This window comes from Prosopis cineraria, unplaced genomic scaffold (genome assembly GCF_029017545.1).
Source record: "Prosopis cineraria cultivar Desert tree isolate PC_DT_omini unplaced genomic scaffold, ASM2901754v1 PC3, whole genome shotgun sequence".
Lineage (NCBI taxonomy): Eukaryota > Viridiplantae > Streptophyta > Magnoliopsida > Fabales > Fabaceae > Prosopis > Prosopis cineraria.
In genome coordinates, this window is record NW_026555334.1 from 13747597 (window position 1) to 13762955 (window position 15359).

Below are 15359 nucleotides of genomic sequence, written 5' to 3' on the forward strand. Positions count from 1 at the left end.
AATAATACTCTTTCGCAGTATCCAACAAAAAATGCAAACATGTAACAACCTTAATACATCCGGAATTATGATTTTCTAAATGGGAAGGCACAAGGAAGGACAATTGTGAACAAAATTGAGAAATTTTACAACAAACTTGTGATTTTTGTCCGCCTCTGCTTCTTCTTCCTTTCTCTCTATCTCCTTTAATAGTGAGATACTTTGAAAGAGTAAAATAACCCAGAACATAATAATTTAAGATACAAGAGAAAGAGACGCAAGCTTATCTCAGTTATACAACTTACTGATAGATTTAAGCAGAAATAACTCGTATTATGCAAATTTCCAGATCATGACACAAACTACGCAAGTCCAGAAACAAGATCTAATAGTATTACTGCTAAGCAAGAACCCACCATAAATAAACATATTCCTCAACATTTTTGTAAATCTTTTAATCTAAAGCGTGGGAAAACATCAGAAAGACACACCCAACACCCACAGGCAAAGTGAATTCTTCACTCTGAAACATGCTCATGGCTCAAAGTCCTCTGGTTCATTTTCAAACTCTTCCTGGTTCTGGTATGCTTCAAATGAGTTGGTGTTCTCATAGGATTTTGCATTGTTGTTGCCAAAATAACCCCTGTTGTTCTCCCAGCTCCTAGCGTTCACTCCTCGGGATGAATCTCCATAGAGGGCTGGGTCATACTTCTCAGCGTTAATATCATAGAAGTATTTCCCACCCTCCATAAACCTTGTGTCACTCATCCCTTGCTTCTCACTATTGTACCTGTTATTTGCAGCATTATTGTTGGAGTAGTAATTGTTCTTTGCAGCATAGTTGTTGTGGAAGTATTTGTCATTGACAGCATTGTTGTTGTTGTCAAAGTACCTATCATTAGCTGCATTGTTGTGGTAATATTTCTGATTGTTCTGATTCTCCATAGAGCTGAATTCATTTTGGTTTCCTCCGTAGGCATCGGTCTTGTAGTTGTAGTAGTTGTTGTTGCTGTAACCAGTTCCTGTGAGCTTGGTGTTGGTGAATTGCTTTTGGTTGGTATTATAGGCATCGTTGTTGTAGTAGTACTTGTTAGGGTATTTGTCCGTGTGCTGCTCGAACTCTGTCTTGTATGGTTTGTAGGTTGTGGTGGTGGTGGTGGTGGTTGTTGGGGCAAATTGACCAGACTCATGGCCATACAGGCCATAGCTGCTTTCAGTCTCAGGCATGAAAGAAGGCTCTTGCTCTGGTTTGTTTACAGGCTCTTCCTTTTTGGGAAGCTCTGTCTCCTTAACACCTTTGTTGGTGGTGGTGGGGATGGTGACGTGGGTGACTTTGCTGAAGAACTGACTGTCTCTGGCATGAATTTGCAGAGACATGAAAATAGATGTGAGAAGAAGAAGAGAAATGCAGTTTGAGAAGGAAGAAGCCATGGTTGACATGAATGTGAAAGAGAGGAAGGTGGGTTTGGCTTGGAGAGTTTGTGTGTTTGTGTGTGTATACTGATGAGCAACTATGGTAGTGAGTATATTTTATAGAGAACTTTAACCTTTCTTTTAACCTCCCTCCTCCTGATTTTTCCACTCATTAGGTGCAAATGGGACGGGGACGCTTGTGATGATGTTGGATGATTGTGGTCCCTCCACGAGAGAAACTTTAGTTGATTGAGCTGGGGCCCTCCCCTCATTTTTTTCTTCTCGTTAATCACATTTAATAATCTTGTCAAGATTCTACTTATTTTTTCTAATGGTAAACAACATTATAAAATCCAAATCTTTCTGTAGTCACAGCCGAATCCAAAGAGACATAAACCTTTAACTAATCTTTCACAAATTTGTTTCCTGCGGCCTGCAGGCAGACCCATCACAACTTGGGTATAATCTAGTAACCAAGGTCTCACATGGTGCCTGTTGGGAACACGGAATCATTCGTTCTCAACCAAGCAGATTACAGTTAAGCCCTCATGAAACCCAGTTGGCGAATGTGATCAAGACTTGAGAACAGCCTTAAATTGTGGGGTACATGATAGTGTTCCAAAAAAAGTTGAAACCTTGATAGAGGATAAGGCTCCAAGAGTAGTGTAGAAACAAGTAGGAGGAATGGCCCGAGTAATTATGCGCTGATTGAGGAATGGGTGGGACATGAACATGATGACATTGGGCGCACGCAGCATGTGCCCTCTTTGCAATGTCTACAATATGGGATGCACCTACCCCCTTCTTTTAACTACGTTTTAGGAGCGATGGCCCGAATGAAAGCTATTCGTTTCACTTTTTCTAAACTCATCTCTGCCAATTATGGTGGTAATTAAACTTGACTTCGTCCTTGGCATTTTCTCAAACAGTCTTTCTACTGCTAAAACTACAGTTTTTCAGTGAGTGAATATCGAATTAAAATTTGAGCAATGTAGCTTACAAAATGAGCCTAGCATTTAAATAGCAGACAAGGTTATTCGAGTGTCAAATCAAACTCCCCCCTCTATCAACTGGGTACGTAATTTCAAGTTATAATCTCTATGAGCAGAGCTTTAGGCTCTGAAATCTAGGTTGATCAATCTGAATGGAAGAGCTTTATGCAATGAAACTTTCCATTTATGAGTATTGACGTCAAACCTAAATGTGACACAGGAACAACTTCCCTCAATGCAAATCAAAATTGAGAAAAATGGTTCCTATCTTTAATGAACTCTTGCATTTCATTTATGGGTTTTTATTTCAAACCAAATTTACAGACAAGTAGCTTTCCTCAATCAATCAAATTACGGTTTCACAGGGTCTGGTAGATTGAATCATTCACCAGTTCTCTATCCATCTATTGGTTGCAGTTGAGCCAAGCCAACTACTCAGGGTTGGCCATGTGAAATAATTGAGGACAGTGATGTGAAATGTTAATACATCATCTTGTTTAAGGTCATAGAAGAGCAGGTAAGTTGGGGATCAACCCATAACTGAACAAGATATGCATTATCCAAAAACTTTCTTGCATGTTCTAAATAGTTTAACCAGAAAGGAAATTCAGTTTTCTCTTAAGAAGTGAAAGATTTGTTCAGATGTTGAGATTATTGTGAATGCACTATGAAGGAAGAACCATATAAAAAGAAGAAATGAAAGTGAAAGAAGCTTCTATCTTTTATTCCTCCAACTAAAATCTATTTCCCATTTAATTATTACTTCACTAAAGAGACTGAAGAAGGTGCACCTACAATCATGGTTGTTACCTGCTAGTTTCATAAAGTAAAAGTGTAAAGTTCTTCTACTTGACTAGCCTAAAGCCCTGCACAGATAAAATAGAAGGGTAAAATGGTTAGACTGTAAAAACTTGAAACACAGAGAAAGAAGTGTATGGTTTAGATAAACAAGTTCGTGTTACTGTGTTATTTTAAATTGGAGATAAATTGGGATCGTAATTGGCGAAATCACTTTCTGCGTCATTTCCGAAAGGAAGGAAAGAAAAAGAAAAGAAGAAAGAAGAAAAGGAACACGAAGAAGGACAAAGTGAAAAGTCCAAATGGTTGGAAAAAGCAAACCAGAGCATTCACTTTTTTTGCTTCTCCTTCCCGCCGTTTGACTCAGGATTGGAATTTGGCATTTGGAGCCGGAGGGGCGCATTTGAGAATACCATTATTTTATTTTGTTTTATTTACGTCTTCTCCCTTATTCATAGCATGGATTGACGGGAGTCTCATTCCTCAATTCCCATTTTATTTTAGCATAGATTATGTTTCTATTTTTTTAAACAAAATTATATATTTAAAATATTCTTTTTAATTAAATTTATTCTATAACAAACTCATACTAATATCTCTCTTAAGTACCGAGAGACAATAATTGACCTCTATCAACTAAATTATTATATCTGTTAGGGTTATAATTTGAACATTTAACTATTTACTTAAGTGACCAAAAACGTTATCATTCATGTTAACTTTAATTAATTATAACAGAGTCTTGTTTGGTAGGACAATAACTTACATTATATATGCATTTGCTTGATAAACAATTAAATTTGAAATTTAAAACAAATAAATTTACAAACTTTTACATAAATTAGTGTCATAATTTAATAATTCATATTTTAAAAAAATGTCGTGGTCATGTTTGATTTTAAAAATATGTACATGCACATGATATATGAAGGAATTATGTAATTTAAATCTTTTATAAAAAATTAATACAGTATATTTTAAGAAAAATAATTAATGTTATTTTGAAAGTAATTCAGGTTTGAATTCTTATCTCTTAGGATGCTTTGCGCACAATTATAATAGAAAAAAGAATGGTGTAAAAGAAATGAGAAACATTTGGTTTGACTCGTCAAAAAATCAAATTAGTTTATCATGAAAATTTAAATTTGAATTTTAAGATATGTATTTTTGTTAAATAAAAAGGACAAATATATCTCCGAGATAACCCGTTGATAATAACGAACCCATACAGTAAATATCATGTTTAGCCTAGATGCATGGTGATAATATCACAAGTTTTCCATAATAGTTGGCGATAGAACAAAAAAAAAAAAGAATAGTGTAAAAGAAATAATTTAATGTAATTTATATCCATACTTACATGGTACCTGAGAGCAGAAAATACGGGTTAATCTAATTAAAAAAAAAAAAAAACTTAGGTCAATACAGGCCATTTCAGCTTCAACTATGCAGGCAAGTGGGTCAGCTTACATGAATAAGTAAATGTAAATAAGATGCTCACGAATTGTGACTGTAATTTGAAGAGTGATATAATGAATAAGGATTTTTATGAGATTATTTTATTTTTCCTTTTCTCCATTATATCCGTTTCTATTTCAAATTTAGCAAACTCAATCTTAAAATATTCAAAATTCATCCTCCACAAAAACAGGTCCAATCAAACTTCTAAAAGTTGCCACCTTGAAAGTAATTCATATTAGTTCCTGCCTTACTGTTCCTTTTCACATGTCTCAACATCTTTCATGGTTAACTTCCAAACATTCAGAAAGACATTCTATTTGCTAATTGATAGGCTGGCTAGCCCTTCTAATTATTGTATCATCTATGTTCTAAATTTTAAAATATTTTAAAATAAAATTACGTATAAAATTGATAATTTAAGTCAAACTAAACATGTTAGTTGAAACTCACTTAAACAAAATTAGGATTAAACTTAACAAAATAATAGTTTTTCGATGTTTGGGCAACTTAAATAGGCTTGAAAAAATTCAATCGAGCCCAATTGAGTTTAGATTTGACTAGAATATTGAAATAAAAAAATTATATTTTTAAAAAAATATATGAAATATAATAAGTATTAATTAATTCTTTAATTTGTATGTCATTTTATATATTATATATATTTGAGTGCATTATTATATAATTTTTAAAAAAATTTAAAATATTTATATTATCATATTTTTATTATTTTTAATCTATAAAATATCTCAAAATAATATTTAAAATATATTTTAATATTAATTTTTAGATTTTAAGGCCCGCATTTAAAAAAAAAATTGAATCCTATACATCATTTAAATATTCAAAACATATATTTTATACCTTTTACAAAATAAAATAATTAGTTTTAAGGTAAAAAAATTGAATTAAAAATAATTTTAAAAATAAAATTCAAATATTCAAGCCAAGCTTAGCTATTTGAGCTTTTCAAAGAGTTAAGCTTGTTTGGATCATCTAAATAAGCTCAGCCAGCCTGAATTCCCAACTCTAATTACATATACCAACAAAATTTAATAATGATACTTTATAAACTTATTTTTTTAAAATAAAAATATACATTTTTACAAATATCCTTCATTTAACATCATTCTAAATCTACAATCATTTCAGTTCTTTATAGAAAAGCATTATTAGTGAAACATTATTCATCAAATTGTCTTATGTGTTGGAACAACATCATTCTTTCAACATTGTCTAATAACGTGAGAAAAATGAGTTACAAATACACCATGCTTGCTGCCTTCTTTCGACATACAATAAAATCCCCAATGCATTTGCTTGTTAAAGGAAAGAAATAGTAACAACAAAAATGCTACAGCATTTCATGAGTCGAGGGAGGTTAGTTCCCCCCGCCCCTTCTTTTGGCTAAAAGATGAGGGCAAGTTATGAGAAGCAGCAGAAAATGAATATCATGCCAACAAGACAGACTAATAACATGTAGTTCTCATAGTTGACGAAGATAACCTCAATTTGAGTTTCATATTCGACTTAATCAGTAAAGCTGCACTATAAAAATTCAGCTATCTAAGCACTCAAAGCAGTATGGACTATGGAGGACATTCTCCTTTGGGAGGTAGTCTTGTGTGCTTGGTGCTCTAAGTTCATGATGAGAGCAACATCCATGCACCCATCACTGGAAAGGTAACAAGAGCAGAAGCCTGAAAACATGTAAACTTGATCAAAGGGTGATATCATAAGAAATGAAAAGGATCTGTAGAAATGTTATAGTGACTGATCTATTTTCAAATTGGATGGTAAAGGATATTTAAATCATACCAGGAAGAAAACTAATTCATCATTAGCAAAAGCTGAAGTCAATTTATGTCTTTTCATCAAATCCTTGATGAAAGCTTGAAGCTGCATGAACATGCATGCAGTGAAGAATTTGTTAGTGCATAGATCTTGGGTTCCTTTAAAAGGGGATATGGCTAAAAATATTCTGAAATTATTGACATGAAAAAATTTTGAATTTAAGAATTTGATGCGCTGGAATTTCCTTGAAAGTAGAAATTTAGCATGCTCACGATTATGTATGTGTCATTGAAGGCTTTTGCTATGCTCAGCATATGGTTGTTTTAAGGGTTCTTCCCTTTCTGATATACAGAGATTGAACAGATTCGTTGCGAATTTGAGCCTCTTTATCTCTATTTTCTATTAGTATAAGGTTCAAAGAATATCTCATTCTTTACCAGGTAGTACTTGCATTTAACCTAATAAAAAACTTGTCTCGTAAGAGGCAGATTTCTTTTTTGGCAAGTCTCATAAGAGGTAGATATCATCCCCTAAAACCTACTAAATCTGGAGATAAATATTATGTTATCAAGCAGACCTGGTGGTGGTAGGTTTTGGCCAATAAAAAAGATCTCTTCATCTGATCCGTAGCCTGTGAGATCAGAAAATTGGCTGTACTCCTGTCACCAAACAGATATGATTGCACTGCCCGAAAATCATCAAGAATGCTGTTGAAGAACTTGAGGACAAATAAACATGTAAGTCGACTGAGGTGATCAAATCACTTATCTAAAAAATTAAAAGTTACCTTCAAGAATGTGCATCTTGGAAAGCCTGCTAACCTTCGAGCCTTCATTGTCCTCATCTTTGTACATACACACATACATAAACAAGGTCAGATACAAATTTTAGAGAATCTAGAACAGAAAATAAGGAACTGCATATTTGTCTAGGTTTCCAATTAGAAACTATAAAATGAACTTCATTACTTCAGCAATGTGAAGAGCTTGCTCAAGATGCTGAACTTGAATCCACTGCTCTGTCACTATGTCACCCGTCTGAATGAGAGATAAACAATAACAGCAGCTAGTTAATGTACGTAGGAAGAAACATTAAACTGGATGAAAACAAGAAAAAGCATAATGGCACGATTATAAAAGCTGACTCCTTTTTGAGAAACAATGTTTTACACACTGCATAAGAAAGGGATTCCAGGCATCCTTAAATCTTAACCCTCTCCAAGTTTTCTTGCAGCGCAAAGCCTATCTTATGCATTCCATTTTACTCATCATGACTACCAGTACTAAAATGCTCAGTAGCTGGTTCACTAGGAAACTAGTTCCAAGGTACGCTACACGCTAGGCAACTAGTTCCAAAGCCACTATTTTCCCTTTGGTTGTGTCAAACTCCAAAAGCTGGATGAATTTCATGCGAAGAAAAGAGAAAGAATGGCATGGAACAGAAGTTCCCCTGCAAGAAAATGATGCAAAACATAAACCAAATTAATGTTGGAGCATAAGAAAGAATGTTCCTGAATGGAATCTTTGATGTAATTCAGACGCACAATACTTCCACATGCTCTCATGCGATGCAACATTTTTAAAGGCACTCACTCCAAAGTCCTTGTCATGGGTGAAACTCCATTGCTAAACAAATGACAGTAGGATCTAGTAAATTTTGTGGAAAGGCACTGCAGATTTCAATGTTTAGGTAGCTTGTGGGAAATAATTTATTTTCTCCTTATATAGAAGGATTTCCTTTCCAATACGCATTATACAAATCTCTTTAAGCAGATGAAGGAAAAGATTAAATGTATAAAATTATAGAAAAATATTAATAAAGCAAGGATCTAAACCTTTTCAACTACTGAAGTGATCTCCTTGAGTCTTTTTTCAGCATCTTGTGCATTAGATTCCAAAATATGGAGATCAAAGTTGTTCTTTCTTGAAGTAGCCCAAAGAAGTTGTACCTAAACATTATCAAGCCTAGCCCAAATCATTTAATAACTTCTAGATATTCTAGAAGAAAAAATGCTACAGTCTGTGCTGTTCCATATGAACGATCATAAAAAGCAGTTATGTAAGAAAAATGATGCAGAGAAATAAAAGGGGGAGAAACCCAAAACCTCTTCCTCCAGAGCTTTGATTCGCTTCTCAGCCTGAAATGAATCAGCCTGCAAGACAGTTCAATGTGATTATCAAATATATTATTTGCAGGAAATAATATCAATGATGCATAAATCTTATCTCTCCAATGAAGTGACATAAAGGCATGGTATATCAGAATAAAGCACTCACTGCAGGTTGTCAAGATAACGTAATTTTAGATAGATAAGTCCAGTTTAGGTGTACAAGGAGTCGTTGCAAAATGTTTATTAAGAGTAAAAAGTAAGAAAAATTCATTTCATGGGGTTTGCCTCCACATGTTGAGATATTTCATTAATCTAATTTCATAGATTTTCAGAAGGAGTGAAAGGCTTTGTGTTGATATGCTAGCTATTATGTTTGCTTTAGGCTGGAACGAAATGCTCTTATTTTTAGGTGTTTCCCCTATTCATTGATAAGTTGTCGGATAAGATTGTCCTTTTGGCATCCCTTTAGTTAAGGTCTCTTCAAGGAAGTTTCAATTGCAAAGGAACTTTGAAATGATGTTTGTTCTCAGCGTCTCGGTTGATTTGGATCGATTGTTTTGTAATATTCCCTGCTCTTCAATAATTCTCCTTCTCCAGTTGAGGGAGGAAAACAGAAGAATGTTCACTAAACTTCCCTAGCTAAACAGAAGACTAATTCATGGTATGCATATACACCCGTCGACCGGGGAACTTAAGTTCTCCTAAATAAGGGGAAATAATCAGAGAGGTATAAACAAGAAAGAAAGCTAATGGGGCAGTGCTACCTGATGATCATGCTTTAACACTGACAAAAAAATATAGTTGAATGGGTTTTGGAATGATCAAAGCAGAGAAAAATTTGGAACTTCTTGAAAACATAAAGATGCAGTTACTTAGAACTGCTTGAAGACCAACCTTAATGCTAGAGAGAGTAGACTGTAGATTAAGGATTTTTTCCGACATTTCATCTATTCGCTTCTCACATTCTTTGAGATAGAGGCTTCTTTCGTTCAACTTCTGACTGTTTTCTTCAAGAATGGACTCTGCATTCAATTATTTCTCATAACGATATGCAAAGAAAAGAAAGAAGGTTCTCAACACAGAATTGATATGCAGGAGCTAATTTACGCCGGAGAAGCAAAATGGCAGATTCATACACTATTTTCTTCAGTCGGATTCACAGAACCAGACTTAGAACAAAGCAAAGCCAGGGGAAATATATGTAGCAATTTACAAAGTAGTGAACCATCCGTAACACTACTGTTCAAAGATGACCCAAAACATAAACATTAGAAATTGGATGGATATATATAAAAATGATCGAATCCGAGACATCCATTGAAGAGTATAAACAGTTCCAAATATGCGCTCCGTAATGCATGTCATCCATTACCTAACCGAGCGATTTGGAACTTGACGTGCTGCAATTCGGAGATGAAATCGTCGTCTGGTTCAGCTGAAAACGTGATGCTGAGGAGAGAAAGAGAGTCGCGGTTGTGGCAAGAAGCAGACATGCGAAGCGATACATTTCCGCAGCCTCTATTTCCGCAGTCTCCCCTCTCAACTTTCCGAGTTCCTTCCCCTGTAAAATCTATATTGCAAGAAGGGTCCTAAAATAATTTATAAGGTGCCCTCCCTCTGCCCCTATTTATTTATAATATAATTTTTTAAGATAATATTTAAAAAATATTTTTAAAATTATTTTTTATAAAAAAAGTAATATAATATTATTTTTTAAATTTATTAAATAAAAGTATATTTAAAATTTTTTATATTGATATTGATGAAGTTGGTAGAAATAATTTATTAAAAAAATTTATAAAAATATCAATTGTTTTTAACTGAGAAAATAGTCAAAACAGCTCTTCATCCTTTATATTTTAATTTTAATATTGTTTTGTTTTAGTTTGTAGTTTATTTTCATTGTCCCAAATGATATTTATTTGCTAACATTAAGTTAACACCTTTCACAGCTCATAATGAAATTATATATGATGTATGAAAAGCATGAGATGAGTTAGGGCTGTATAAAGAATTGGATGGAATTGAATTTTAACCTAACTTGAAATTTAATCTTTTTTTTTAAAGAATTGAGTTAGATAACTCGTAGACAGGTCTGATTTAGTGATAATCTGAAAATTAACAGGATCGAATTTGGTTTATAAGACTGAGAGACTAGTTTTGTTAATTCAATATGTACTTAGCTTTTTTTTTTTCCCTCTTGTCAACCTAATAAACTCAATTAAGATAATAAAAACACTTATAATCATAATAAATTTATAATAATTTCCAACAACAAGAAAAAAAAATATTTCAGTTATAATTCAAGTGGTTTAGATTATTAAATTATAAGTCTAAGCATGCGACTGTGCTAGCAACCAGACTTATTAAATTATTAATAGTCTTAACTTATTATTATAAATAATTAATAAATTAATTATAATTATATTAAATAAATTTAATAGGATTTGAATGGATCAAGTAGTCCAAATACCTAGTCTCCTGTCGATTCTAACCCAAAAAACATTCTAGTCTTTTTAGTTTTTTCAATCCTAAAGGACTAATTTTTAATTAGATCGGACAAGATCAAACCTTCTTAGATTAGATTGGGTTGAATAAAACTGAAGAACTTTTGCATAGGCTAAAGATGAGATGGAGCTTTAGCATGTGTAAGTCATGTGAGCAAAATACATACCATTCGAACTAGCTCATGATGCTTTTAAATATTTTTTATTTTTATTTAGAAGGATTAACATTACAAATTAATTAAATAAATGGGCAAGGGAAACTAAATTAGAGGAACCTACAAATTTTGATTCTTGAAAGAATTATGACTATTTAAAAATAAAATTTTATGTTTGAATTTGTGTCAAGATAAAAAATATTTTAGAAGAATTATTTTTGATTGAACTCAACAATTAAATAATCATGTAAAACATTAAATTAAAGGACTAAAAATAAAATATAATTAAAGTATGGGGACCTTGAATGATATTTTAACTTTTTAATTGATTGATATTCTCTTTAGGAAAATGTAAGGCATTTTTTAATGAGTTATATGTTAAAAATATAAGATATTTTTAATTTTTTAAAATATAATCATTGTTTTGTCCAAAAGTACTTCTATTAAATAAATTATTTTATATTTATTTTATGTTGAAATACTTTATTAAATAGAGATAAATATAAAAAGATAAAATTAGTTGAAAGACAAGCAACTATTTTATTAAAATGTGAGATTCGATTAAAAATATTTTATATTTTTTAATAGAGTAAATAGTAATTTTTATAAATAAGAGTTCATATATTATTATATTTATTTTAAGAAGTTACTTTTATAATTTCATTTATAGGGTGTAGAGAGATAAAAAATTTAATCTTATTTACATGATACTTGTTAATTTTTAATAATTTTTTTTATATTTTTATATTTATTAAATATTTTAAATAAAAATATCAATAATAAAATTTAAGAATATTTATTAAAAATAAAGGTAAAAATTTATAAATTTTCAAGATAAAGTTAATTAAATTTATTTTTTTTATTTTAATAAAACACGTTGATATTGATTTATAAGTAGAAAGAGAAAATACATGCATTAATTATTAAATTATTAAGTAATATAAATATAAAAATATAAATGGACAGGCGAGAGCAGAGTAGGTGGCCTCGAAAACCACATAATCTCATCCTCCTCATCCGAAGCTGAAAAATGGCGCAGGCTCTTCTAACAAACACCTCTCTACAGGGAAAACCCGTCCTTCCGGTTCGGCCACTCCCTGCGAACAGTGTATCGGCAAATTCCTTCGGAACCCTTCTTCTTTATTCTGCTCTATTTTCTGAAATTCTGTTCAGTCACTTACTCGAAGCATCATTGAACTCTTTCAGGTGAGGAGCACAGGGGTGACTTCAGTAACGTGCAGGAAGAAGGACATACACCCACAGTTCTACGAGGACGCGAAGGTGTACTGCAATGGAGAGCTGGTGATGACTACTGGAGGTACTCAGAAGGAGTATGTGGTGGATGTGTGGTCCGGCAACCACCCATTCTACCTCGGCAACCGGAGTGCTGTCTTGGTGGATGCCGACCAAGTTGAGAAGTTTCGGAAGAAGTTCGGTGAGCTCTCTCAGATTATGGAGATTCCAGTCCTCAAAGGAGAGATTGTTCTTCCCTCTCGGCGTAGGGGGATTTCTCCTAAGGGAGGCAAGAAGAAGTAGACGACGCGGTAATGCGCTTTCTTCACCTGGTAATTCAAGAAAAATCTGTGGTTTTATTTCTCTTGTGAGATTTGTTTGATTGTTCAGCCCACCCGGGGTTTCCTGGGTAAAGTGAGACGCCCATGTACTGTTTGTTAATTTGCTGCAATGCAATGGGATTTAGCAATCGGTTTTTTTTTTTTATTAGTTTGGTGGTCCCAAGTTGGTATGCGGCATAACTCTAATTGTTGAACTAAATTAAACAGGATTCGTTTACCCCGGTTATGTAACAACATTAACATGACTTAAATTTATGGTTTTGGTTTGCGAACGAGACTGAATTGTTCTGTCCGCATGATGTTGCTCATGTAAGAGAAATGCCTACGTGCTGTTTTTCAATTTGTCCAACAAGGGTTAGGTTTTAGAAATAAGCTATTTGGTGATCCTATGTGGGCATGCCACAATTCTATTTCTTCAAATTTAGAATGAAGGTCATTTAAAATGATGGTCGTTACTTGTTGAGAAATTGAAATGGCATTGAGAGGATTGTGGATGCTTCTATTACGTCTTGGACTTTGGTTCTTCATTCTTGAACTTGGAAAGAATAAAACATAATCTTGGTTGTTGCATGTCTAATGGTCTGGTATAGAGATCAGGATACACGCTTGCAATTAGAAAATCATAAAATTTGCTTCTGACAGCGGACATTTTCTTTATGCTATCCAAAAGATTGGCATACTTTCTTTGTATATTCATTCTTCATTTCTTCTTCTTCTACTACTATTTATTTATTTATTTATTTTAATTTTTATGTTAAGGGAAATTTATTTAAGAACAAGCAAAATAGATAGTTCTTCCTGTGAAATGATCCCCTTACATATGCTGAATAAATAGTGGAAATAGAAGTTGGTATGCTAAGTCCTGAAATACGGATTTTCCCTTCCAGCTATATGATAAATCCTTATGGCATACTCAACAAAACAATTCTGCTTGAATAACCTGAATTTTGACCTATGGTTTTGGGTTTAGAAGATGCTGTACCTTTGTAGTTTACTTTTGATAATGGTCCATTCCAGAGGATAAAGCGGAAGAAGTGTAAGGGCGAGTTGTGTTGGCCAGTTCAACTGCTTTTTATCAGGAAAATTCTAGAGGTGTTGGACGAGAGAGATGTATCGAAAGATAATCTTCCAAGATTTGTCAAAAAAAAAAAAGATCTTATTTACAATTTCAATTTTGTAAATAGTGCTTCATGAAACAAAATAGATAGCTGTATTAAATGTGATGAGAAGTTGAGAACCACTACATATGCTTTAAAAAGTGCCAAAGGTATAACCTGTGTTCGCATGGGATTGCATTCATGTCTTCAGGGATTTAAGCATTTTCATTGGTTGGTATAGTTGAATGGATTATCTTTGGAGAGAAGAACCTAAACAGTATCTGACCTCATGATGGAATCTCATTACTTGTTATAATTTTGGGTGTTCTTCCTCTTATTTTATCAACTTGAAGAATAGGCATACAAAACAAGCGCAAAACTTTTGACCTTTCGACCTTTCAATGTAACACTGTTGTTGACAATGATAAAAGGGAAAACACACAAAATTTCTAGCATCATGATCAGTCCAATGAAAATGCATTCTGTTAGTTTAAACTCAGGCTGTAGGCTTTCGTCATCAACATTTTTCATTAATGAGGTTCTACTGTTATAATTTCAGTTAAGTTGCTTGTGAATTTGCTCTTTGACATGTCTTGTGAGCTTTACATGCACATATTTAACGAGGAACAGCTAGCCAATTAATTGAAGTTATAAAACTAAGGCTAACATGTTCCAAAGAACTGAGCCATCAACACTTGGGGACGTTCCAGTTCTATTCCATGCAAGCTCCATATATATGAATCTATACCATCATGACTTCAAAATTGACACTTTTAAGCTTGAACAATAATGTATATGTGTCTGTGTCAAATGCTGTCACCTCTTAATTGCCTATGATCTTATGCCATGGATATATGATCTCAGAAGTTAGTTCTATATTGTTCTGAAAAGGATACGCTTAACTTGAGCAACAGAATACTTCTAGACATGCCCTCACAACTCGTAGAAGTATAGCTTTGGATTCTATCAAATGTTTGTTTTTCTCATGTATCTCCTTTTAAGCTTTTCAGGTTGACAAGGAAGAACCAAGATGAAGACTTGAAGGTGGTGTACACTGTAAAGATATCTGGGAATATAACATATTCGCAATATTTTTAGTTTGAGAGCCCAGATGATGATACCTGTTGGAGATTTCCTTGTTGGTTTTGTCTTGATTTTGTTCCTAATGACGATTCTTCGTTAGAAGAAGGAGCGATACAATATTCACCCAAAAAAAAAAAAAAAACAAGAAGAAGAAAGAAAGAAGGAGCAACACGGTAATTCTTTTTTCTTGATTTCTAGTTGAAGAAAACTATTTTTTCATTCTTAAATTATAAGATATTTTTAAATAAAATTTCACATATCAATAAACTTAATTAAATACCTTAACAGCATTATCTTTTCAAAATAAAAATATAAATTTTAAAAAATAACTTACCATTTAATAAATTCAAAAGAGAAGAGACGAGAATTAAATATAAAAAAAGAAATGATATTATTGAA

At 32.9% G+C, this 15359-nt stretch overlaps 3 protein-coding genes across 4 annotated transcripts; 1 reads left to right on the forward strand and 2 right to left on the reverse strand.

The window, feature by feature from the left end:
* Window positions 1–271: 271 nt before the first annotated feature.
* On the reverse strand, window positions 272–1495 carry LOC129306393 (protein E6-like). The gene has a single exon (XM_054946984.1). It carries the CDS (start codon window positions 1417–1419, stop codon window positions 514–516), a length of 906 nt encoding a protein of 301 aa, XP_054802959.1. The 5' UTR covers window positions 1420–1495; the 3' UTR covers window positions 272–513.
* Window positions 1496–5934: 4439 nt separating this feature from the next.
* LOC129304749 (uncharacterized) lies at window positions 5935–10112 on the reverse strand. The gene is made up of 9 exons (XM_054944517.1): window positions 9917–10112; window positions 9439–9566; window positions 8539–8586; window positions 8269–8382; window positions 7403–7471; window positions 7222–7278; window positions 7012–7152; window positions 6459–6539; window positions 5935–6340 (listed from the first exon to the last, which is right to left on the reverse strand). Exons 1-9 carry the CDS (start codon window positions 10035–10037, stop codon window positions 6284–6286), a joined length of 816 nt encoding a protein of 271 aa, XP_054800492.1. The 5' UTR covers window positions 10038–10112; the 3' UTR covers window positions 5935–6283.
* A 2068-nt stretch (window positions 10113–12180) lies between these two features.
* Window positions 12181–15151, forward strand: LOC129305178 (50S ribosomal protein L31, chloroplastic). Of its 2 annotated transcripts, none has more exons than XM_054945143.1 (3): window positions 12181–12314; window positions 12413–12771; window positions 14888–15151. In XM_054945143.1, exons 1-2 carry the CDS (start codon window positions 12237–12239, stop codon window positions 12740–12742), a joined length of 408 nt encoding a protein of 135 aa, XP_054801118.1. In that variant the 5' UTR covers window positions 12181–12236; the 3' UTR covers window positions 12743–12771; window positions 14888–15151. The 2 variants fall into 2 exon arrangements, with proteins under 2 accessions (XP_054801118.1, XP_054801117.1); XM_054945142.1 differs by having other exon boundaries at window positions 12413–12750.
* The last annotated feature ends 208 nt before the right edge of the window (window positions 15152–15359 follow it).

Coding starts and splice junctions, on each gene's coding strand:
- LOC129306393 (XM_054946984.1), bottom strand. CDS start 1,419: ATGTCAACCATGGCTTCTTCCTTCTCAAACTGCATTTCTCTTCTTCTT.
- LOC129304749 (XM_054944517.1), bottom strand. CDS start 10,037: ATGTCTGCTTCTTGCCACAACCGCGACTCTCTTTCTCTCCTCAGCATC. Junction 6,540..7,011: donor CCAAAACCTACCACCACCAG/GTCTGCTTGATA, acceptor ATGTTCATGCAG/CTTCAAGCTTTCATCAAGGA. Junction 6,341..6,458: donor ATGAATTAGTTTTCTTCCTG/GTATGATTTAAA, acceptor ACATGTTTTCAG/GCTTCTGCTCTTGTTACCTT.
- LOC129305178 (XM_054945143.1), top strand. CDS start 12,237: ATGGCGCAGGCTCTTCTAACAAACACCTCTCTACAGGGAAAACCCGTC. Junction 12,315..12,412: donor GGCCACTCCCTGCGAACAGT/GTATCGGCAAAT, acceptor GAACTCTTTCAG/GTGAGGAGCACAGGGGTGAC.